This window comes from Abramis brama, assembly GCF_963993115.1.
Source record: "Abramis brama genome assembly, chromosome: 12".
NCBI classification, from domain to species: domain Eukaryota; kingdom Metazoa; phylum Chordata; class Actinopteri; order Cypriniformes; family Leuciscidae; genus Abramis; species Abramis brama.
In genome coordinates, this window is record NC_139974.1 from 26,962,720 (window position 1) to 26,986,600 (window position 23,881).

General features: G+C 36.2%; 1 protein-coding gene across 2 annotated transcripts; it reads left to right on the top strand.

The window, feature by feature from the left end:
* Nucleotides 1-1,198: 1,198 nt before the first annotated feature.
* Nucleotides 1,199-23,093, top strand: smad10a (SMAD family member 10a). 2 transcript variants are annotated; one of them, XM_084132071.1, is made up of 12 exons: nt 1,199-1,544; nt 3,859-4,099; nt 9,087-9,261; nt 9,429-9,452; nt 10,113-10,331; nt 10,430-10,636; nt 11,210-11,305; nt 11,418-11,471; nt 11,783-11,966; nt 14,326-14,494; nt 15,590-15,728; nt 20,776-23,093. In XM_084132071.1, the coding sequence occupies exons 2-12, from the start codon at nt 3,863-3,865 to the stop codon at nt 20,985-20,987; spliced, it is 1,716 nt and encodes a 571-aa protein (XP_083988197.1). In that variant the 5' UTR covers nt 1,199-1,544; nt 3,859-3,862; the 3' UTR covers nt 20,988-23,093. The 2 variants fall into 2 exon arrangements, with proteins under 2 accessions (XP_083988197.1, XP_083988198.1); XM_084132072.1 differs by having other exon boundaries at nt 1,302-1,544; nt 3,854-4,099; nt 20,776-23,092.
* The last annotated feature ends 788 nt before the right edge of the window (nt 23,094-23,881 follow it).

Genomic DNA, 23,881 nt, shown 5'->3' on the forward strand with positions numbered 1-23,881 from the left:
ATTGAGAGATAAATAAAGTCAGACTTGTGAGATAAAGTCACAATTTGGGTGAACTATCCCTTTAAAAAAAAGAAAACAATTTAAACATTTAAAAAATAGACTTTGCTAATAGAGCCTTCACTAGACTAAATATTATTAATTGATGTTGATTTTATTATTAATTTAATTATAATAATAATAAATTTGAGTGTCATAATTACATGTAGATTGAGGTTACAAATCACAGACCAAGCCAATAGAAGTGTTTAGAAATTCCCCAGAATCCATAGCATTGCATTGCATTATAATTGAATCAGCAGTAAAATCTTAGGTATGCACATGTCTTACGTTAATAGTGGATGCTTTGTAAGAGGATATAAGAAAGGGCAGATGAAGGTGACCTTTTGTTTTAGCTAAAAGGGAGAGGGTTAGGAAAAGATTTCAGGACAGGTGAAAGGTCAAGGGAGGGAATCTATCAAGGAGGAAGTTGAAATTACACGAGGGGCCTCCTAAAAGTCGCTTTGTTGATGAGAGATTAAACACAGATTGCTGGAAATCAAGTAAAATGAAAGAGTAAAGGCCATTTGGAGTCTGTTTATATTTGATGGTTGGTGACTGCATAGGCAAACTAGACTAAAAGATAACTGCATGCCACTGTATGTTGTTCCTGAAAAATATAGCTTTTTGTGTCCAAAAGTAGTGAAAACGCTGGATCATCTGACCTTCACATGCTGAATGTTACAAATTTGTACATACATATTTATAATATTAATTTTCACAGTATAAAATTTAGTCTTTATAGCCTATATGAAAATAGCTGCCTTTTAAGTTTTAGGATGGGGGGCCCTTGGACCAGGATGATCTGGGTGCCTCTGGCATCGGAAAAAAAAAACCAATATAAGTCTTCTTATTTTATTTCTTTGTTTTATAATCCGTTTTGTTTATTTCCAGGTTTAAATGAACGAAATCAGGGATTTTCAATGTAGTCTCAAATCATTGGGCCCCGTTGCATATATTTTAGTCCTTTATTAAAGCTGACTAAAGAATATGATACAAGTTTTCTACTGCCTATTACATGCGCCACTGGGGAGCTAGTCTAAAAGTAGCCATCGCTGGCTGTTGTAAATTTCAATCATCGATGGAAACTGAGCAGGGATAAATGGGGCGGGGTGAGTTGATATGGGGCGGAGTAATCTCAGCGGCGCCACCTTAAAAAAACAGTCGCGCCGATATGTCAATCCAGACGCGACCCAGACAGACCTCGGCCCGGGGGCCCAGCCGTGAGAGCCGCGCCGTGATTGGATAAGCGCCGCCGTCCTTTTGAGACTCGGCCTCCTATTGGTTTGAGTCGGACGAGACGCTCACGCGCACAATGTCTACCCGCTTTTGTTATTGTAGCGACGAGCGCGAGGAGAGCGGCAGGATGCGCGGACGGAGACAGCGAGCCTGATAGTCCGGTATCGACTCAAATTAGATGTTGGAGGGGGAAGGGGACGCGGATTTCTACCTCTCCGTCCTTGTTCAGAAGACTGCTTTTTGCAATTCTCTAACAATACGACCGATGTGTGAGTATGTTTTTTTTTTGTACATGTCTGTGCTTATTTATTAATTTTTAAACGCACGCTGCACCATTCGAGACCTTATAGGAAACTGATCAGGACTGTCGATTTGGCGATACATTTCCCTCGTTTAAAACATATTACGTCAAAGGTGTGCCTTCTCGTGTCGTAATAATTCATCTCTGCCCTTGTCTGAGCTTTGAAATATCTCGTTACTGTCTTTGCATTTGAATACTGTCTCGAGCCACTGACATATGATGTCCACCTTCTCACTGCAAGTTCACGACCAAGAGTCTGTTCCTTCAGCAGTTCACCTTGATTTTATTGATCCGAATTCCGATTAGTTAGTTGGAATGCATGTCATCTCAACTGTGCTCATATCCAACGGGAGCTCGTGAAATGTTTAGACGGCGGACTCGATGACGTCATGTGACCAAATATGGCTTCTGCGCCGCTGCATTTGTTTGCCCGCAGAGCAGTCAACAGTTTGGCTTTAACTTTGAATGACATTTTTATGAATACTAACTGTTATTCTACAACTGCATTCTATGTCTTGGCTAAGGTTTTGTATAGTTTAAGCATTAGGACTCTGTTCATCTCCTTTAGAATTAGGCCTGCTATCATTGTTATTTCACGTAATACAGATATTTTTGTATGTTAAATCTGTTGATCAGAGTCAGTATCTTATGATGGGATCATAAACCTTGGGGTTTCATCAAACTATAGCTGATATAAAGCAAGGACTGGGTCTGAATGTCCTCTAATCAGGCCGCCATGCATGCTTTACTCAAGCACACTGTACCATATATGATGAAATAACAGAGTAATACACCCAGATACGAAGAAAGGAATTATGCATGACTGTGTCAGTCAAGACTAAGAAGAAGCCCGTTTCTCAGAAATCCGTTACTTCATCTAAGAGTATTGTAGATTGTGTCCTAATGTAAAGTTGTTCCTCTGGCGCTGATGCCTCAAGGGCCACTTGCGCAGACATGGAGAGCATCACTGAGTCTGATAATAAGGGTCTCAGAGAAGCTCCCCCAGATTAGAGTTGATGATGCTCAGAGATCTGAAGTGCCAGGATCCGTCAGCGCTCCACCAGCTTTCAATTACTGCACTCCAGAAATCTTACACTTTTGCACTTGCAACATCTCATGCTAAGATCACAGGGGTTTTTAGCAGCTCCATGAAGTTCTGCTACTTCGAATTTAAATTAATCTTAAGTCTCTTATGGCATATGCAAAAAGTGTTTTTGGATATTAAAACGCTTTCTCCTATCCCAGTTTATTGTGCAAAGAGAATATAAGTAAGCTATTTGTTGGTTGGATGGCTCCCCGCTGTAAATGCTGTTGCTTTTTGGCTCTTTCAAACATTGCCTGCTATTTTTGGACTTGCATACTAATCTACTACTACTCATACTATTTCTGCTGTATACAGTATGAATACTGTGCAAAGTATGCACTTTTTCTTTATGTATACATGAAGCAAATAACCTATTATGTTGTCAAAAATGTGCAGTAAAGCACACTGCATTATGGAATACTGCATCCCGTAGTCCAATGCACTCGACTTGGCCTTCCATAACAAATGATCTCTTTTTTGATCAGACTGCTAAAAGTAAAGACATTTTACATAATGTAATTTAAAATACAAAATTACAGAGCCCTAATTACATGACACGGGGGGGAAAAAAACAAGATTGAACTAAAATGAGGGAAAAAAATAAGTAAAACTTGGCCACAATTTAACATAATGAAAACAAGGAAACAAATACAGTACAGTACGATTTAATTAAAACGAGGGAACACATTTGTACAAGGAGGCCATGTTTTAACTAAAATGAGGGAACAAACTGTTACAACGTGACCACTGTTTACTTAAAACGAGGGAACGAATGTGTACAAGGTCGCCACAGTTTAACCAAATGAAAAAGAAGGGGGAACAAATTCATAATTTGTGGCCATGTTCTTGGCTCTGTATAAAATAGCCTAATAATCTATTTCCAAGATGAAAAAGTCACTTACATGCAAGGCAATGATCATTTAACATCAATTTTATCTATTGCTTGACAGGTTTACCGTGGTGCAATTCCCACTGTTTCGAAATCTATATTCAGCAAATAGTTGGCAGTATAACGTGTATACTATACGTGTATTATATATATTACAAGGAATTTATAATGGATATATTATAAGGCATTGTACCGCTAATTTCCATGAAGAATTACTACAGTACTGAGTGTGTGTTAGCATACTTCATGCAGTGTGTAAGAGTATTGTGTATTGATGCTGCTGTTCTGTTTTCCCATCTGTCAGAGCAGCAGGATGTCCGTGAACCCTCCCAACAGTAATGACGCCTGCCTCAGTATCGTGCACAGTCTCATGTGCCACCGGCAAGGCGGCGAAAACGAAGGCTTCGCCAAGCGTGCCATCGAGAGCCTGGTCAAGAAACTGAAGGAGAAGAAGGACGAGCTGGACTCCCTCATCACCGCCATCACCACCAACGGAGTCCACCCCAGCAAGTGCGTGACCATCCAGAGGACGCTGGACGGACGCCTACAGGTGAACCGCAGTTACAGTAATTGACGTTGAACCATTAACATTTGCTTTAATGCTCTTAGAAGTGAATTACAGGAATCCCTCCAAATGTTAATGCTGAATGAAATGAACGGATGAGTCATTTCTTCATTTGGCAGATTTTCTTCTTGTCTTCTTTACTTGGTGTTAGATTTTTCAGACATGGACTTATAGCTGTTTAGGTTGTCATTCTGTCATTGTGTTTGTTTGGACCTGACACAGTGGTAAAGGTGTTTTTAGAGTCTCATGGGACCTGTTCAGACAGCATGTGTATTTGTCACAAGGCAAAAAACTAGCAATAGACTAATACATTTCCCAAGCTGATTATTTGGTATATAACCAAATAACCTTTCCCTCTTCCCTGCTTGTTTCCGCTTGTGTCCGTTCCGAGTGCTGTCAATGAATAATGCACACTTTTTGTTTTAGAAAAAAAAATGTGAGTAACATAATAATAAATAAACACCCCATACACACCCAAATGGTTTCAACTGTTCAAGAAATACAGTATTTCATGGAGATCAACATTTTGGTCAAGCTTCCTTTCTTAACAGTTTTCTAACAATCTATGGCAAATTGTTTCTCATTTGAGTAAATATTAAAATTCTAATTTGGCATCAAATTGTATAACACTACCATTCAAAAGTTTGGGGTCGACAAGGCTGCATTTATTTGATGAAAAATACAGTGAAAACATTAATATTGTGAAATATAAATTCTTTTTCTATTTGAATAGAATTTGGTGGCAAAGCTGAATTTTCATTATCATACCTCCAGTCTTCAGAGTCACATGATCCTTCAGAAATCATTCTAATATGCTGAATTTTTTTTAATCAATATTGAAAACAGTTATTCTGTTTAATATTTTTGTGGAAACCATGATACATTTCTTTCAGGATTATTTGATGAATAGAAAGTCCAAAAAAAATGTGTTTATTTGAAATAGAAATCTATAAATGTAACATTATAAATGTCTTTACTGTCACTTTTGATCAATTTAATGCATCAAAGTATCTTTCAAAAGCATCTAACCAACCCTGAATTTTTTAATGGTAGTGTATGTTGGTATTATATTGGTCTTTAGCAGCACCCAGAACTTCACAGAACCACACATAGAACTTATTTGAAAAAAAGATGGCACAGAAAATGCGAGAAAGTTTGTAGATTCTGTCTAAGATTCATCGTCGGTCCTGCTCTCTAGATATCGTTTTTTGGCATCGGCCGTTTAAAAAACCCATATCGGTCAACCACTGTATAAACTCTTCCCTCTGCCTAGAAAAACGTTCAACATTGTTCACACAATTGTGTTCCCCCTAATCTATTTGTGAATCCTGCCATAAATAAAGCTAGACAATGTAAATAATCAAAGCATTGTCCTTTGAATAAACTTGTGATTGGGTGTTGCTTTGGGGCCCAACGCTAATCAAATCCACACCGCCCACATGTGAACATACGGCTTTCACATGGGAGACTGATGCGGTCGAAGCTTCAACAATTCTAATAGCTTCCCGCCTGTAGCGTCAGTGTCCATGGATACTAGATGATTGACAGCAGCTACAAAGAGAGACATTCATCACAAGGCCTTTTTACTGTAAACCTCAACAACCTCAAAGTTAAAGTGGTGGTTTATATGGAGTAAGGACGATGTCTGCGCAGTTTCCCCACCCTTTCGTATGGGCAGATTTAGAGGGAGGGGTGGAGGAGAGGTTGTGAAGGTTGTTTTGTCTAAAACACAGGAAAGGGGCCGGGTTAACTTAAGGCCGTCTATTTTTTCCTCTGTGTAGAAGGGCTGCTGGTTGATAGTACGCTCTATTCTTTACACACAAGATGTGATGATATCTAGGCAACACAAGGGAAGAAACTGTGTATGTGCAGTAATGGAGAACCTGATGCAATAAAACCGAACTACTGAGCGAGACGTAATGTGTTACCTTTTTTGACCTTGCCAGAGACAGTGGGCCTCATTTATAAACTGTCCTACATGCGTGTGATGCAGAGAACGAACGTGCGCACACAAAAAACGTGCGTACGCCTCTCTTCCAGATGTGAAATCTATAAATCGCAAATTAAATTGTGCGTAGCTGAATGGTTTCAGATCTCCGCCTTGTAAATACAGCCTAATTGATGTCATTAACATATAAAAGAGCACCAGTCAAAGTCAAAATCCTTTACTTGAGAATGGCAAATACCTGCAGTACTCCGACTCTTTGCCTCAAGGAAAAGTGCGTACGTCTGCTTAGACCCTGGCGTGTGTCGCTAAGCACTATTTCATGTCTAAGACCGTTTTTATAAATATGAACGTTTGCATGGATTTTAGCGTAAACACACTCTAAGGTCAAATGTGTGCATCCGGACGTTTTATAAATGAGGCCCAGTGAGAGCAAAAAAGAGAGACATTCATTTACAAATAGCTTTACTATGTACTCATAACATGCAAAGTCCTTGATTATAATTTTAGTGTGTTTGATATTACATTTAAAGGAAATATAATATATTTGAAATGTGCTAAATTAAAACTTAATATTTAAAAAATGTGTGATTACAAATATATTTAAATCCATGACATAAGTTTCATTAGAAATTACATTAAAATAAAATTTAGTTTACCATAAATGCTTGTCAGTACATTCGGCGGTACACTTTAACCATGTTTCAAAGACAATAGAAGTAATTATGCAATTGCATATAAAGATGTACTTAAGTCCTACTTCAGTTAAGTAAAGTTCAGTTAAATGCATTCAACATATATTTATGTATTTATTAGGACTGTAATACATTTTCTTGCAATTAACTTGCAATTAAGTGTCTTAAAAACATTACATTCAGTTCACACTTAAAGGGATACTCCACTTTAAAATGAAAATTCTGTCATCATATACTCACCCTCATGTTGTTTCAAACCTGTATGAATTTCTTTCTTCTGCTGAACAGAAAGGAAAATATTTAGAAGAATGTCAGTAACCAGACAGTTTCTGGTCTCATTGACTTCCATAGTAGGAAAAAAATATACTATGGAAGTCAATGAGACCAGAAACTGTCTGGTTACTGATATTCTTCTAAATATCTTCCTTTCTGTTCAGCAGAAGAAAGAAATTCATACAGGTTTGAAACAACATGAGGGTGAGTATATGATGACAGAATTTTCATTTTAAAGTGGAGTATCCCTTTAAGTATATTCTTTTAAACTTCATCATTTCCGTAATAAGTACTATTTTTATTTTAAAAGTATGCTAAAGTCTACTTTTTTGTTTTACAGTCATGTTTTACACTGATTTGACCACATTAAGGTCTCTTTCTCATATGTTCCTATTGTTTGACATTGATATTTATCAAGATATTTCATACCATTAATGGGGAATGAATGAAATGCATTCCACATGTTTGTTCCACAAAGAATGAATGTAACCTTGACTTTTATTAACTTTACTTAAACTTAGATTTTCCGCCCGATACATAGCTATCAATGTTGTTTTATCACCCAGCCCTACGTTAAGGGGATTTTAGGCACTCTGTAAAGCATCATGCCTAACAACATCCTATAACCGCAGTAAAATCACTAACATAAGATGTGCTCACCAATGTTTGTCAGATGTGTTTCAATAAGTAGGTTTTCTAAACACAAATTATAGTAATTAATAACTTAAATGTTTTTCTGAAGTTCTGTTGTGTAAAGAAGGTCCACCTGGACCTCAGCAGCTCTCTTGTCCCCTCTGGGGTTTGAACCCTGGCCCTTTTGGTTACCAGCCCCACCACATTTCTGTCTTTGTTTCAGGCCGTCTTCAGTCCTAAATGGCACTGACAGCTGGATTTATCCCTCTCCTCAGCTCTAGTATCATGCTGCTAGCGCATAACTGTAGTGTCATGCCTTTAGTGTTAATCTACAACGGATTATCATATCACACACACGTCCTCCCTGCTGTTCTACTACACTAAACAAGCACAGGCAGCTGTGATGCGGACTCAAAACTCAACACATGACCTTACGCTCACTGTCTTTTCAGGATCATGTGATGCTCTTTTGTCATACTACTGCATACCTGTCAAATAGCTGCTATGGTAAAACGTTTTGGTCATGTTGCTGTGTCCTTAGCAGAAAAATGACTGGCAGTGGCTTCACAATAGGTCATGTGATCCAATGTTCAGTACTACCTGATCTCGGTTTCAGTCTCTCTGGCCATTCAATAGACATAAGATTTAAAACAATGCTTATGCTAAGGAGTATGAGGAATCCGTTGTTAGCCAAAACTGTATTATATAAATTGCAACTGTAATTTCAAAATCACATGTATTTCACACAGTTTGAATATGCTACTGAACCAAATATGCGCTGAAACATGCTATGTGTGTTCAATACTTGAGGTTAAAAATACATAAATCTGACCAGCTGAACCAGAGTTGTTATTGTTAACTAGAACTAAAAAATAAACAAAAATGAGAAATGTTAACTGAAATAAATACATTTAAGTTAAATGACTAAATTACTACAACTGAAATAAAAATGAATTAAAGCTATGTAGAAAAATATACTAATTACTAATAACAAAATTTTCTGAACTGAAAATACAGAAATAAAATAAATACTTTAATAGTATTTAAAAATACTAAAATAATGCTGTACTGATCAGAATTTAGTAATTCTTATTATTACTAGTGTTGCTAAAGCATTTTTTAATAATTATGAAATGTATCAAAATAATAAAATTAAACCAAATCATGACCCGATTTCAGATATCATTATGTATCGCGGCATCATTTAATCAATAGTTTAGAAAATTAACTGAATTGAATTGTGTCAGTGTCAGTCAATTATATTATAATGATTGGAACATTTTAAAGTTTAACATTTTCTCATGACTGGTTTATATAATTGTGCAGTATTAGAGATTGTGCTGTTTTCATTAATTATTATTACACTATGTTGTACTCCTCATGAACATGTCTTTTACTCTTCTCTTCTTATTTTTTCTTTCTGCAGGTTGCCGGTCGTAAAGGTTTTCCTCATGTAATCTACGCACGGTTGTGGCGCTGGCCCGACCTTCACAAGAATGAGCTCAAGCATGTGAAATTCTGCCAGTACGCATTTGACCTCAAATACGATAATGTCTGTGTCAACCCTTACCATTATGAGAGAGTGGTGTCACCAGGCATCGGTGAGTCCGCTATCCTTTTATTCATCACCATGAACAAAGACATTACTGAGCCTGTGTGCAGCACATTCTGTGTCTTTTTTTTTAAATCAGTGCAGAAAAACATTGTTTGGTCAATTTGCAATATGATTTTCTCTTTTGTTTTCTCTTTTTTTTTTGCTCTTCTCAAGTTGGTCTCAGTCTTCAAAACACGGGTAAGTTACACACATTTGTCTACTGATATTTGTCACTTTTTTATTTGAAATAGATTTTTTTGTAACAATATAAACGTCTTTTAAATGTTATTTGATAGATATTAGATATTTACATTGTTACAAAAAATACTGTTTAAAATAATTTCTTGTTCTTTTGAACTTTCTATTTATCAAAGAATCCTGAAAAAATGTATCGTGGTTTCCACCAAATCAACATATTAAAATAATTTCTGGAGGATCATGTGACACTGTTGAAAATTCAGTTTTGCTATCACAGGAATAAATCATATTTTCAAATATAATAAAATTTAAAATTAGAATAATATTTCACAATATTTTTACTGTATTTTTGATCAAATAAATGCAGTTTGGCGAGCATAAGAGGCTTCTTTTCAAAAACATTTAAACCATCTCACTGACCCCTTTTTTTAACAGTATACATATATGATTTAATTTATATTTTAATTTATATTTTAAAATCATTGGGATCTTAATAAAAATGACAACATTACGCTTAAATAAACAGTGAAAAATTGCTTGCTATTCCGCACAGGTTCAAAAAAGATTGATTGATTTGATTAAGCCCCAAATGAATCAGTGAATTGTTAAATGAACCGATTCAGTAAAAAGAGCATAATTTGTCCTCTGGCTGGTGTCTAGGTCCCACTGGCAGACTGATAAAGGAAGAGTACAGCCACGACTGCATTCAGATGGACGTTCCCCCATGCCTGCCTCCCCAGCAGGACCACCAGGGGGTGATGAAACTCCCCCCTCCGGACCACTATGGCCAGCCACTGCCTCCTCTACAGCTGCCTTCAGAACCCACCCGCGCACCCCCACCGGTCACCCTTTACTCTAATATGCCCCTCTCCCCCACCGGTAAGTGCTGACCTTTGGCCATAGAGGACTCTGGGAGGTTAAATTGTGCAGTTGTAATAGCGTCGTTGTGTCATCTTCCAAACTCTCATGTCTTTCAGCTTCAGGCTCTATGATGCCGATGCAGGGAGGTCATGGTGAAGGCTTACTACAGATTGCATCTCCTCAGGGTCAAGTCATGACCCCTACACCTCCCCCCTCTACCCCCACACATGGACCCCCACAGACCCCCGTCCCACCCCAGCCTCCACCAAACCAGAACGGCTACAACGGCTCCAAACACTCCCAGACACAAAGCTCCTTTCACAGTAAATTACACTTCGCATAACCAGTCACAATGTCAAATGATAAATCCTGTTTGTTTTAATGTGAGTTTTTGATCAGTGTTATTTATATACTACTATAGTATTAATCATATATTAAATCAGCTTTTTCTTATTTTTTTTATTTTTTTTATTTTAAATGTAGTTTAAGTTTTAGTAGTTATGAGCTTTTGTCATGTGTATTCGTTTTTTTATATTTCTATTTCATTTTAATTTATTTTGTTCATTTTTGTAATTTCAACGTATTAATTTCACCTAACTTTTATATTTTATATAAAATATTTATTTCAGCTTTATTTTAATCAAATTACAATTTTTAATAGTTTTATTATTATTAACAACTTGACAAAATTTCTGTTTTTGTAGTCTTGCCCACAGTGAAATCTCATTGGTCCAAATCCCACAAAGCTGTATATTAACCTTCATTCAATATATTCTAATTGGCTGTGGTTTTGGAATGTTGCTTGGTGTTTTCTTTTTCGGTGTAGACAGGTAAAATACATGTCGCATTTTCACTGCTTCATATACAAAACATTTTTAATCTCTATATTGCTGCAGCAACCTGGACAGGCAGCAGCACAGCCTCCTACACTCCTGTAGGACCCCAGCAAAATGGGCGCGGCCACCAACCTCCTCTCCACCACCCACACTACTGTACGTTTGCCTTAAACTTTACTACGAACTTCACTTAAATATGCATGTATGCAAATATACCATTATTTTATATATAACTAATTTAATCCATTATAATATCTTCCTCTATCAGGGTCTCAACATCACAGTACAGCATCTTTCCCTCCTCCAGTCTCCAACCATCCAGGTTTCTACTTTATATAATCTCCACTTTATGTAAACAAAAAAGTAAGATTTTGCTGGAAAGAAATTAATACATCTATTCAGCAAGGATGCATTAAATTGATCAAAAGTAACAGTAAAGAAATTGTAATAATATTTCACAATTTTACTGTTTTACTATATTTTGATCAAATAAAAGCAGCTTTGGTTGGCATAAGTGACTTTTTTCAAAAGCATTAAAACATCTCTTTGACCCCACACTTTTGAATGGTTTTGTACACTTTAATTTCTATTTATGCTCTCAGACTTACAGTTCAGTATGCGATGCATCAACAGGTCCTGAGTTTTGGTGCTCCATCTCGTACTTTGAGATGGACGTGCAGGTTGGAGAGATGTTTAAAGTGCTGTCCAGCTGTCCGGTGGTGACGATTGACGGGTATGTGGACCCCTCAGGAGGTGACCGCTTCTGCCTGGGTCAGCTTAGTAATGTGCACCGCACAGACGCCAGTGAGCGGGCCAGGTATGTGTGCCGCAATCCAACAACTGTTCCAGTGAACAAAATATCTTAGTGTGGTTGTCAGAGCTGGGTGATATACTGAATATTTATGATTTGTGCAGTATTATTTTGTTGCAGATATAAAACCTGCATTGTGAATATTACAATTTTAATGTGCTTTTTATTTAGCTATAAAGTTTTCTAAAGACCAGTGCCAGTAGATTAGCTCCATATTTCTTCTTTTATCACAACTTTAGAGTGTGAAAGTGCTAAAAATGGAGTTTTAATGGCATTAAAATAAAGAAGGTAATTACTGGTGTTAGTATATACAGACAGTTGTCGGCTATTAAAGAAAGACATTTTTGGACGAGAAGGAGACACGCGCTGCATCCTGAAATGGCATGCTGTTTGAGTAGGTACTAGAGGGCTGCATTGGGATTGGGATCTTAGTGGAGACAGGGCTCATTTGCATATTCATGGTTTGGCGTATACTAAATGAAGCAAGGGTGTAGTTACTAGCTATTTTACAAGCTATTCAATCTATTTTAAGCCGTGAATAAATAATGTTCACAGGAAAAAAACTTTTAAATATGCCATTTTGGTGATCAAAGGTGAGTTTTAAGGGATACAATTATTGACTACAGGAGGACTTTAAATATATATTTAGGCTCCACTAGATGGGATGTTTTGTTTTAATAAAAAGCTGGCTGAATGTGTTTGTCATTTGTGGTGCTACCGTGCTAGCATTACTTTATCTTGTGGTCAGTGTAATTAAACGCAATTTCTGTTATTTGAATGTTTAGCATAGCCCTAATGTTGGTGTAATTTTTTTCACAATTTCTACAAGCTGTAACAGAATGTTTGAGGGTGCGGGCGGGAGTGGAACGCACACATTGCGGGAGTGGGCGGTAATGGTCAGAAATTCAGCGGGAGCGGGATTAAGAAAACAGTCCCGTGCAGGGCTCTAGTAGGTACTACATTTGAATTTGAATTTACTTCGCGACCATTAAGAAACTATGTTCTATATAGTATGAATGTGGGTACTAGTATGTAAATCCGGATGTACTACATCCGCTATGTTACTGTCATGTGACCTACCAGCGTCAGTTGCATCACTTCACTGCCATTCATCAATCCCCTCCAGTGACCTCACGGGATAGTAAAGTGTCCATTAAATGCACACTTCAGAATCTCGCCAGAAGTAGTAGGTCATCTGTGGACTTTTTGTTTACTGTTTTCGAATACTATTCATTTTGATACTTTATATTCTGTCGGCGTACTGTTTTTCACATACTATGTAGTAGCGAAGTATTCGATTTCGGGCACAGCGACAATTAATAAAAAAAATAATTGCTTTCGTATTTTTTAGTACTTAATCTTATATATTTAAGTTAGTTGTCAAGGCAATTTTTCTAAACATTTCCAATATTTTCATTTAAGTTACATTTTTTCATGTAATATTTATATTTAATTTGATTTCAGCTTTATTTCAATAAAAAAAATTTAACAGTTAAATTTTACTTAAATTTAAAAACTGCTTGAATTAAGTTATTGTTTACTAAAACTATTAAAAATAATTTTAGTTAATTGAAATAAAGTTGAATTAAAATTAAATATAAATATTAGATGAAAAGGTTAAAAAAAATTTGAAATGTTGCTTTGGCAACTAACTGAAATAAATAAGTTATTGAAATAAGTACTTAAGTACTAAAATTTCTAAAAACTAATAAAAATGACAAAAGCACATATAAAAAATATTAAAACTTAAAAAGCTTAAATCTTTTTTTAAATAAAAGTTTAACCATGATATGAACCTTAATTATAAAATGATGTGCATGTAAACATGATATTGTCTATGGTGGTTAATCTACTTGGCAGCAATGGCCAAGGTTGAAATTTTGGTTCTTCTGTGGGAAAGGTATGTTTTTTTTGTTTGTTTTTTTTTGCTGTAAATATTGCCATAAAACTCTTAATATCGTCAAAAGGCTGACAAATATTAAGCTATACTGTCCACACCAAATGGCTATATATATACATATATATATGTATACACACATATATATGTGTGTGTGTGAGTCTTTGTTTTGTGTATAGATGAATTTCACAGGTTTGATGTTTACCTTAACACGCTCTTGCAAAATCAGCTTACTGTGCCAGAATGACACTGTGATGAACAATAATAAACAAACAGATTATTCAAGGACAACAATCTGGAAATAACTGGTTTTAACAACCTGACAAAATAGAATGCAAGCATGTCAACAAAGGCGCATCTGGTTTTGGTTATGACACACATGTGTTCAATTGTGTTATATAACTATTTGATGTTTGATTTGATGTTACAGTCATTGATTCTGCAGCTGTCTTCTCATCCTGTCTGCAGGTTGCACATAGGTAAAGGCGTGCAGCTAGAGTGTCGTGGAGAAGGCGACGTATGGATGCGCTGCATGAGCGATCACGCCGTCTTTGTGCAGAGTTACTACCTGGACAGAGAAGCAGGCCGAGCGCCAGGAGATGCGGTGCACAAAATCTACCCAGGGGCCTACATAAAGGTAAAAGCTTTGAACCCACAAATACTGCGGACGTCACAAATGAAAAGCTTAAAGGGGGGTCATCATCATATTTTATAAATTGTTTATGGGCGGAAATAGTGCAACGTTATGATTAGAATTTACTTTTTGTAGAAAACTAGATTGTGGGCGGTTAGGAATTTATTAGATTTATTTTTAGCTCTAATAAGTATAATTTGTTTTACAATTAAAAAAGAGTGTTTATTTTATTGTGACATGTAGCTATATTTGAATAAAAAATAAAAAATCTAAATAATAAATAAATCACTTTTCAAATGTAACTACACTAAGTAGTTATATATATATATATATATATATATATATATATATATATATATATATATATATATATATATATATATATATATATATTTATATTTATTTATTTATTTATTTATTCATTTATTTTTTGCTTATTTAATTTTTTTAATTCGATTAAAAAAAGCAGCTTGTTTAAATATATCTGTCAATTTGAAAAGTTTGTTTTATTGTTACACTTAACTGCATTTTATATACAAAAAACAGCATTTCAAAAAATTAAATAAGCAACTTGTCTAAACATATCTGTTAGTTTGAAAAGCGATTAATTTACATTTTTGAATTATGTTTTTTGTTGTTAAAATGTAGTTACAAGTAACAAGAAAATAAACAAGCATATAATTAAAAATGTAAATAAATCACTTTTCAAATTGATAAATAGATAAATTTAGACAAGTTGCTTTATTTTTTGAAATGCCTCTTTTGTGCTGCAGTCTTTAATATTTTCATTGTATATAATTTTATTAAAATTACATAACGTTATTATTATTATTTAATAAAGATCAAGGAAAAGTCCTCATAATATGACCCCTTTAATGCCAGACTCGATGGGCAGTAAATACCTTTGTACACTTGAGAGCTCTGTGTGTATTTTTGCTTCCTGTCACATTAGATTTGCTTGATCCAGAGCTTCACTTTTTTCAAGCCTGTCTAAATGACTTCTCATCAGCCATTGTTTTAGGACACGGCAGCGAGGTCTGTGTGCCTCAATGCTGTGCTGAAAGCAGAAAGAGTTATTGTGTTGTTTTGTTCCTGCAGGTCTTTGACCTCAGGCAGTGCCACAGGCAGATGCAGCAACAGGCGGCCACGGCTCAGGCGGCAGCAGCAGCGCAGGCCGCAGCGGTAGCAGGGAATATTCCAGGACCAGGAAGTGTTGGTGGAATCGCGCCTGCAGTCAGTGAGTGTCTGCCTCATTCACTGCAAACCCATGAGGTCAAAATGAGATGTCTGTTAGCTTTGAGGTCATCAGGTAAGGGATAATGTACATCCAGCTGGTTGTTATCGCAAAATAAACCCTGACAGGGTGATCAGGTCCTTGCAATTTATTTTGCAGTAACGACTGACTTGGATGTACATTATCCCTTTTATTACACAGACACTTGCCACATAAGGTTGAAATATTTTATTAGCACATTAAACAAAAAGCTTCTGCTCAGAAAAACAGTTCCTAGCTGCAGCTTTGAGCCTAGAGCCACGGTTGTCAAACTGGGGTACGCGTACCCCCAGGGGTACGTGGATTGATTTCAGGGGGTACGCGAAAAAAGATCATATGCCTTTTCAAATGTTTTCTCTGTCCCACGGTGGTAACTTCTTAAGCCATCCTTAAAAATATTTTGGTTTGCCGTAACAGCCACAAAAAAAAGAAAAAAAAGGAACGGTAGGTCGGACTATATATTTTTTTCAAGATTCAATGTAAAAAAAAAAAAAGGTACAATTTTGGTCATGGTGATTACGTAGGTATGAATTTAAACAAATTTGCATATCGGGGCTTCACTGACAGAATTTCGTGGCAAGTTAAAGAGGTGTCGAGAAAAAAAAAGAGAGATTTTGATTAAAAAAAACAAAAAAAACATTTATATTTATATATTAAATAACAATTAGGAAACCTGTATAAACTGAACACCAAAGAATAATATTAACTATTGACCGGTGGGGACGCGTTCATGTGTAAGGGTGGCGCTGCCAATAATTGGTTAAATTGGTTGATGAAACATTGATTAAAATTAAGATACAATTAATACAAAACGAAATTCACTTTAAAGAAAGGTTTTCTACAAAAACAAACTCAATGAAGCGGTCAAAATCATGTCTGCCCACTCCATTTGTCTCTCGATATTTTCGGGATCAACTTATTCATGCTTTTCACTTTTCATATAATCAACATAAAATAAAATAAATATATATTATTTTATTTAAACATGAATATGAAACTAAATCGTTTTTTAATGACTGGGCTACAACGCCTACAGGCCACAGAGAAATTTAATGTCGGAGCGTCTTACCGGTGAGCATGTGGAGGGAGAGTTACGATTTTCGATCAATCATCAAATATTATTTTGCTTGATATTCCAATTCTTAATATTTGGTGTATTAAATGCCTGTTTGAGATCTCTGTGAAAGTTTTAAAGCAGTCTTGTAGTGCCGCTTTCAGAGCGGTCACGTCCGTATATTGTTTGTTCCTCATAAATGCGAACAAAATAAAATTAATATATTATGTTCTGTGGAGAGCCAACCCTTCTTCATCCAATGGGTATATTACTTTAGGTTTGCCAGTGTAATTCATAGAATTACTACTAAAACATATTCTACCACCTAAAAGTTAAAGATTTTTTGTGTCAAGTCCGGACCGTAACGCAAGTGTTCCCTCTTCTCATATTAAATATAAAACGCATGTGTATACTGATATTTTTCTAACGTCTGGGCTCCTTTATTAAGGGAGTATGGATGTATAAACAGACGTTTCAATATATTAGTATTAAAGGAGCCGTATGTAAGATTGTGGCCAAAACTGGTACTGCAATCACTTTCAAATTACTGTAGAGCGGTGTATCCCCTCCCCCTCCCCCCAATTTATATTGACAATACTTACTAAAATATAATTTATATCATTTTATTGCATTTGTATTAGTTGTTTGAAGAGTAAAAAAAAAAAAAAAAAAAATCATTATATTCAGCACATTTGTATCATATGTTGACTTTTGATGAGCTTTGTATCATATGTTTATGATTCTATTCACTATTCTCGACAAAATTTATAAAAATAAATATTAATAAAAAAAATACAAAAACTTGCTAACAATTGGTGGTGTTGGGGGTACTCCGAAGATCTATAATGTCTCAGGGGGTACATGCCTGTTAAAAGTTTGGGAACCACTGGCCTAGAGGAACAAACAAGTTAAAACAAGATGAACATTTGAGGGATAATATACAGTCCTATTATTTAGTAAACAGCTTATCACCACATAAATAATGACTGGGTCATGAAATATTGATTTGAGAAGAAACCGTTTTAAAATCGTACCTCTTTATTATATTATAATACCATAGTAGGCCTAGTATTGGAGGCCTACCATTAATACTGAAGTCCTATTATTTTACAGTTAGTACAGTCTATTACTGATACGCAAGATGCACCAGCTGCATTTGAATGAAATGAGAGGGAGAGTGTAATACGAGAGACATGAAAGAATCCCCGGCCTCAAATAACTGGATGACCGTCATTATACAGCGATGCTTTTGTATTGACCACGGCAGAAATTGTCTTGTTATCCACCTTATTTTTTAATGCGGAACTAAGCTAATTTCTGTGAATGTGCGATACTTCCGATTCATTAGCCGCTATAGGGAAATAACGAGAAGAATAACAAAGTGCAGTAAATGGTAAAACTGTTTGCACTACAAAACAGCATGTTTATAATTAAACCACTGCATTAAAATAATAGGGTAAGAAATACCAGTTTGCAATATCAAGCAGCATAACAATCTTTTTTGTACATCTAAAAATAACTGGAAGCGGATGATACCTGAATCTCTTACCTAAAAAATAAGGTGGATAGGGAGATGAGAGGGTCTGTATCTCTTACCATTGGAGAAAGCATAACGGCTAACTTGGATCACGTGAGCCTATCGTGTAATGGCAGTGACGTCAGTACCCGCCGTTCAAAGTGTTATGACAGTCAGTTACAGTTTACGTTAATCAGTTTCTTGTGGGTTATTAGCGTGTTGGTCTTGTGAATAAATGTTCTATATTTGGTGTTATATCGCTAGTAAACATACAGTAAGATTGCATTGTTTGTGGAATGTGCTTTACTGCAAATATCTCTATTATCTGCAAAGTAGTCACTGCAGGGTGCATAAAACTACATTTAAAAGTACACTAAACTCTAACTTAATTGTAATTTAATACATATTTAATTCATTCAAGTTATATGTATTTTTACCTTCATTCATTAAAAAGCATATTAGACACAGCAGTCATAAATCATTGTAATTGTTGTAATAGTTATAAAAGTCATTACAATTCAAGGGCCCTATCTTGCACCCAGCACAATTAACTTTGTACACCGACGCATGTTTCATTCCTATTTTGCACCCGACGCACAGCGGACTTTTCCTTCGGCAGATGCACGTCGGTAAATTAGGAAATGAACTTGCGCTCCCAGGGCCGGTTCAGCAAAAAGAGGAGGCGTGTTCCGGCGCAAACTTTCCCTGGTGCTATTTTGCAGTTCCAGAAAACAATTCTGCCACAGACTGGGAAAAACCTAGTCTAAAGTCAGTGGCGCGTCATTCAGATGCTATTTTAAGGGCGCATGCTTGGCCGCAATGTAGCGTGTGCACAACGCGCAAAATATTCCACTCAAGGGAAATCATTGTGGTGTCCATAAAGATGTGGAAAAATATGCATAAATCTAGCTTACACATTTACCCAAATTATTATACGCCTGTTTAACCGAAGCTAATTTGGATGGGTTTCTCCCATCCCCATACAATGTCACTTCTCTGTCTTTTACGGCCCTGACGAGAATGTCGGTCTCCTCGGCTGTGAACCGCTCCTGGTGTGCGCCTGGCAAATCCACCGTTATAATAGCAATGTATCCGCCATGGAACAAGCGCGCCTGCTTTTAAAGGGAATGTGAGATGATGCTGTGATTGGTTTATTGCACGTTACGCCCAAACCACACCTATGAGTAATGCAGCTACTTCAGACCAACCCTTTTTAGAAATTGCGTCGGGTGCAAGAGTCATTTATCCCACCGGTATAATAGTAACAGCGCCCGAGAACCGCCCACAAAGTTACTTGCATTTCGCGTTTGATACTTGCGTTTCAGATCATTAAAATAGGGCCCCAAGTCTTATCATAACTGGTAAAAACTGAAAGCCAAAGAAAGAAAGCATTAGTATTTTTAACTTTCTTTAAACAATATACAATATCACTCAATATTACTATTAAATGCTATGGTAATGCCGTAAATGAGTCTTACCTGTAGTGACATTCCCTTCTCTGCCTTCTCTTATAAAATAACCTTTTTATCATAGTAAAATCACATATTGCTCCCAACAAAATAATTGTTTAGCGTAAAACATGTTGAAGACTAGCGGACAGGCAGTCGATTCATTAAATTCTAAGCTATTTCCTCACAAAAGCGTTTCATTCAATGTAGTGAAGCTTTTTCTCCATTGACATCCATGAAAAAACTGCCTCTGCTTTCCTTCCCTGCGTACTGCCACAGTGTTAGCATTAGCCGTTACACTTTTTTGGCTTAAGGTTGCAGGCTTGCCTTCTAGAGGCTTTGGACCACGGTCATTTTCAGGGAATAACTGACCTCAGAATGTTGTGATGGACCAGCTAGAATGTAGCATTTCAGAGAGCAGTAATAAACTAAACCAAGCCTCCAAGGTTAGCAAAAAAAAAAAAAAAAAAAAAAAAAAAACATAACGCAGCAATACATGGGAAAGCAGGCTGTTTTTTTTTAATGGGTGTCGATGGAGGAGAGGCATCAGTATATACTGCTTTTGTGAGGAAATAGCTCATCTCTTAATGAATCGACAGCCTGTCTGCTAATCTTTAACATGTTGGTCATTAAACATTTGTTTTGGATTAATCTATTTTAAGAGTTTACACCGAAAAAATTGCTGTTTTATAAGAGAAGAAATTCAGTGAGGTCAAAGCTGTAATGTGATTGGTTATCAAGTCACAAGTGATCCAAGTTGGCCATTACGCTTTCTCCAACGGTAGAGCCGCAGACCATCGTATCTCCCAATAATAAGACCATCTCTGTAAAAAATGCATCTAACTTTCAACAGGAAATAAGTCAACATAGGATAGAAAACTTTTAATGGGGGTATTATTAGATAACCTAATTCCTTTATAGATAAAGTTTTTGTAGAATCAGTGCAAATTCAAAAAATGAGTGGTTGGTGAATTTACAAATGTTTATTTCCAGGCCTCTCAGCAGCAGCAGGGATTGGTGTGGATGACCTCAGGAGGCTGTGCATCCTGCGCCTGAGCTTCGTGAAGGGCTGGGGGCCTGATTACCCCCGGCAGAGCATCAAGCACACCCCCTGCTGGGTGGAGGTGCATTTGCACCGGGCACTGCAACTGCTGGATGAGGTGCTGCACACTATGCCACTGGCAGACCCTGGACCAGCTAACTGAGAGGGAACAATACACAGAAAACACTCACAACACAGATACTGGACTCACTACAGTAAGCGTGCAAGCCACATTACGTGCTACAGTGTGGTTTGCTCTTTTATCAGTCATTAGAATCTCAATGAAAACAACACAGAAATTCACTACTCTAAAATTCATGTTTTTGAAAGATATTTCAGTGCATTTTATTGTTCTATAGTGAAATGTTGCATTTCTTTTCGGGTAAATCTCACAAAAACATGTCTAGGTCATATTTCATTCAAATTTAAAAAATATATATTTTCCTTAAAGGGTTATTTATTTTTTATTTTTTCTGTCATTAATTACTCAACCTTATGTCGTTCCAAACCCCTAAGATGTTGTTCATCTTCGGAACACAAATTAAGATTTTTTTTTATGAAATCCGAGAGCTTTCCGAACCAGCCATAGGCAGCAATGTCAATGCAATTTTTAAGGCCCAGAAAGGTAATAAAGACATCGTTAAAATAGTCCATGTGACTACAGTGGTTCAACCTTAATGTTATGAAGCGACAAGAATACTTAATGTGTGCAAAAAAACAAACAAAAACTACTTTATTCAACAATTTCTTCTCATCTGCGTCAGTCTTCTATGCTGTTTATGTTATAAATACAGTGCATCGCTTCCAGGTTCTACGTCAGAACGCCGGCTCAGTATTTTAGACGAATGTCTTACGGGTTTGGAACGACATGAGGGTGAGTAATTAGTGACAGAACTTTTCATTTTTGGGTGAACTAACCTTATACAGAGAATGAAGCCTGTTTTCATGATTTTTATTATTATTGTGACATTATTTTTAATTAATTAAGCATTTCCCCCAAAATGTACATTATTGAAATGTTTCCAGATGTTTTATTTTTGAGTTTATGCAATGATTCTGATGAGAGTACTGCATATTTTTTCTTTAAAAAAAAACTGTGATGCAGTGATTCTGTTTTATTAAAATCATCATAAATTAAAGGCAGTCCAAAATATACTACAATGATGTACAAAAATACTTCATGGGTGGAATAAACATATGGCAGGACTTTTACTTTCTGACCCCTGGACTTTACACGTCTGAAAATAAGTTACTTTCACTTTATACAAAAATATATTTTTCTATTACTTTCTCTTGACTTTATGGTGAAATATGATCTGAACATGTTCTTGTCAGGATTTGTGAGATTTATCCATTCAAATTAGATGTATATACCTTAGCGCTACAGGTCTACTAATGAATGCAAGTTTACACAGGGTTGATTAAGTTCAGGGAAATAGCTTTATTGTTCATATGCCTTTCTAGCTTTGCACATCATGCAGTTATACTAAGAATATTAGAGCCTAATAGTTTTGCAATACTGGTATAAAATGCTTACAATCTGTAAATGAAGAAATTCATTTATGGGTCAGTGTCTGAACATAAAACAAAGCCGTTTTTGCAATGGCCTTGGTTCCGGAAGTATTTTTCCATTCACTTACTCCATAAAGAGTACTGATCCTTGAACCAAACCAAATAGCTACAAGGTGGAACATTAAAAAAAAAAAAAAAATGGATTGTGAATTCAGCTTGCATACTATATATTTGAAGTTTGTTCTAAAATATTTGTTCAAATATTCAAAAATGAGAGTGCAGCAAGATTGACTCGAATCTTTGTGAAGAAAATGAATGGTATTTTTACTTGAGGAACATTGTGTTGTGCTCTGTTAGACTCTGGTATCACACAAACACACACACAACACGACACAAGTGAGGAAGAGACTGTTCAACCTCCAACCAAGTTTATTGCATAAAAACTCAGAATATCTTGAGATCCACGGGTTTGGTAGCACTAAATGCCTCTGAGCAAATGTATATCGCTATGTTGGCGCTGGTCACTTCAGGAACCGTGCGAAAGGACCAGCTGATGTAGATGCAAACCTGCCTCTGGGAAACAAACTGTACCAGACAGATAACAGGACAAACTGTCAAAACAAAACGCTCCTCATCTCTGTGCTTGTGCTGTGTTCCTCTACATGTGGACCTCAACTCAGCTATTACGCGGCTTACTATCCAGGCATCTTATTAGTTAGACTTGCAATAGCCTTCCAGCTCCTTTATTTTCATACCAAAAAAAAAAGAAAAAAAAAAAGAAAAAAAAAAGAACAAGCCTGAATTGTTCAGCTTTAAAATGGTGGTATTAGTATTGTGACGCAGTTCGGTGTTTGTAACCAAATCATTTGCCATGTGGTGTAACTCACCAAAGCCAGAATACCTCATGATATTCAAGCATGAACCCAGTGGATTTTTCTTTATGCCAAAATGTGTCTGGAATCTTCTACTTTCCGGACGTCATGCTCACCTCATACTTTAACCAAACCAAAACAAGGCGTGTCTTGAACCGAATGTAGAGCCTTGATGCACCGACTGACCGATTTCAAACAACGGGTTTTTGCCAACACCAGTTGCTCAGCTTTAGCATTTATCTCGCCCAGCAACTCTCGTTTCGATTGGGAGCGAAATTCAGTCAGTCATCCCCATACCACTATAACCTTTTGCAAACGGGTAGAACATTCGAGCATTCAATATTATTGTTTTGCTGCCTTCCCAAATTGAAATGTCTATATTTTACTGTACGCTTACAGGAAATTATGCATTTATTGAAAGACCCTTTTTATTGGTTTATTTAGTATGTGCATCAAATGCAAATCTAATAATAAAAGTGGAACCTCATTGTAGGATGTTGAAGTCAACATGAAATTAAAGAAATTGAATTCTCTTACATAAGTATTGTTTTCTCTTACATAGTTTTCATAACTCCAACGTCGTATTATTTCCATCACAAAAGTTTTGTGAGCGAATGCCAAAGCATTTGAAATATAATTTTTCCTCCCACCTTTTTTATTTTATTTTACCATA

Coding starts and splice junctions, on each gene's coding strand:
- smad10a (XM_084132071.1), top strand. CDS start 3,863: ATGTCCGTGAACCCTCCCAACAGTAATGACGCCTGCCTCAGTATCGTG. Junction 9,262..9,428: donor AGTGGTGTCACCAGGCATCG/GTGAGTCCGCTA, acceptor GCTCTTCTCAAG/TTGGTCTCAGTCTTCAAAAC. Junction 14,495..15,589: donor ACCCAGGGGCCTACATAAAG/GTAAAAGCTTTG, acceptor TTGTTCCTGCAG/GTCTTTGACCTCAGGCAGTG.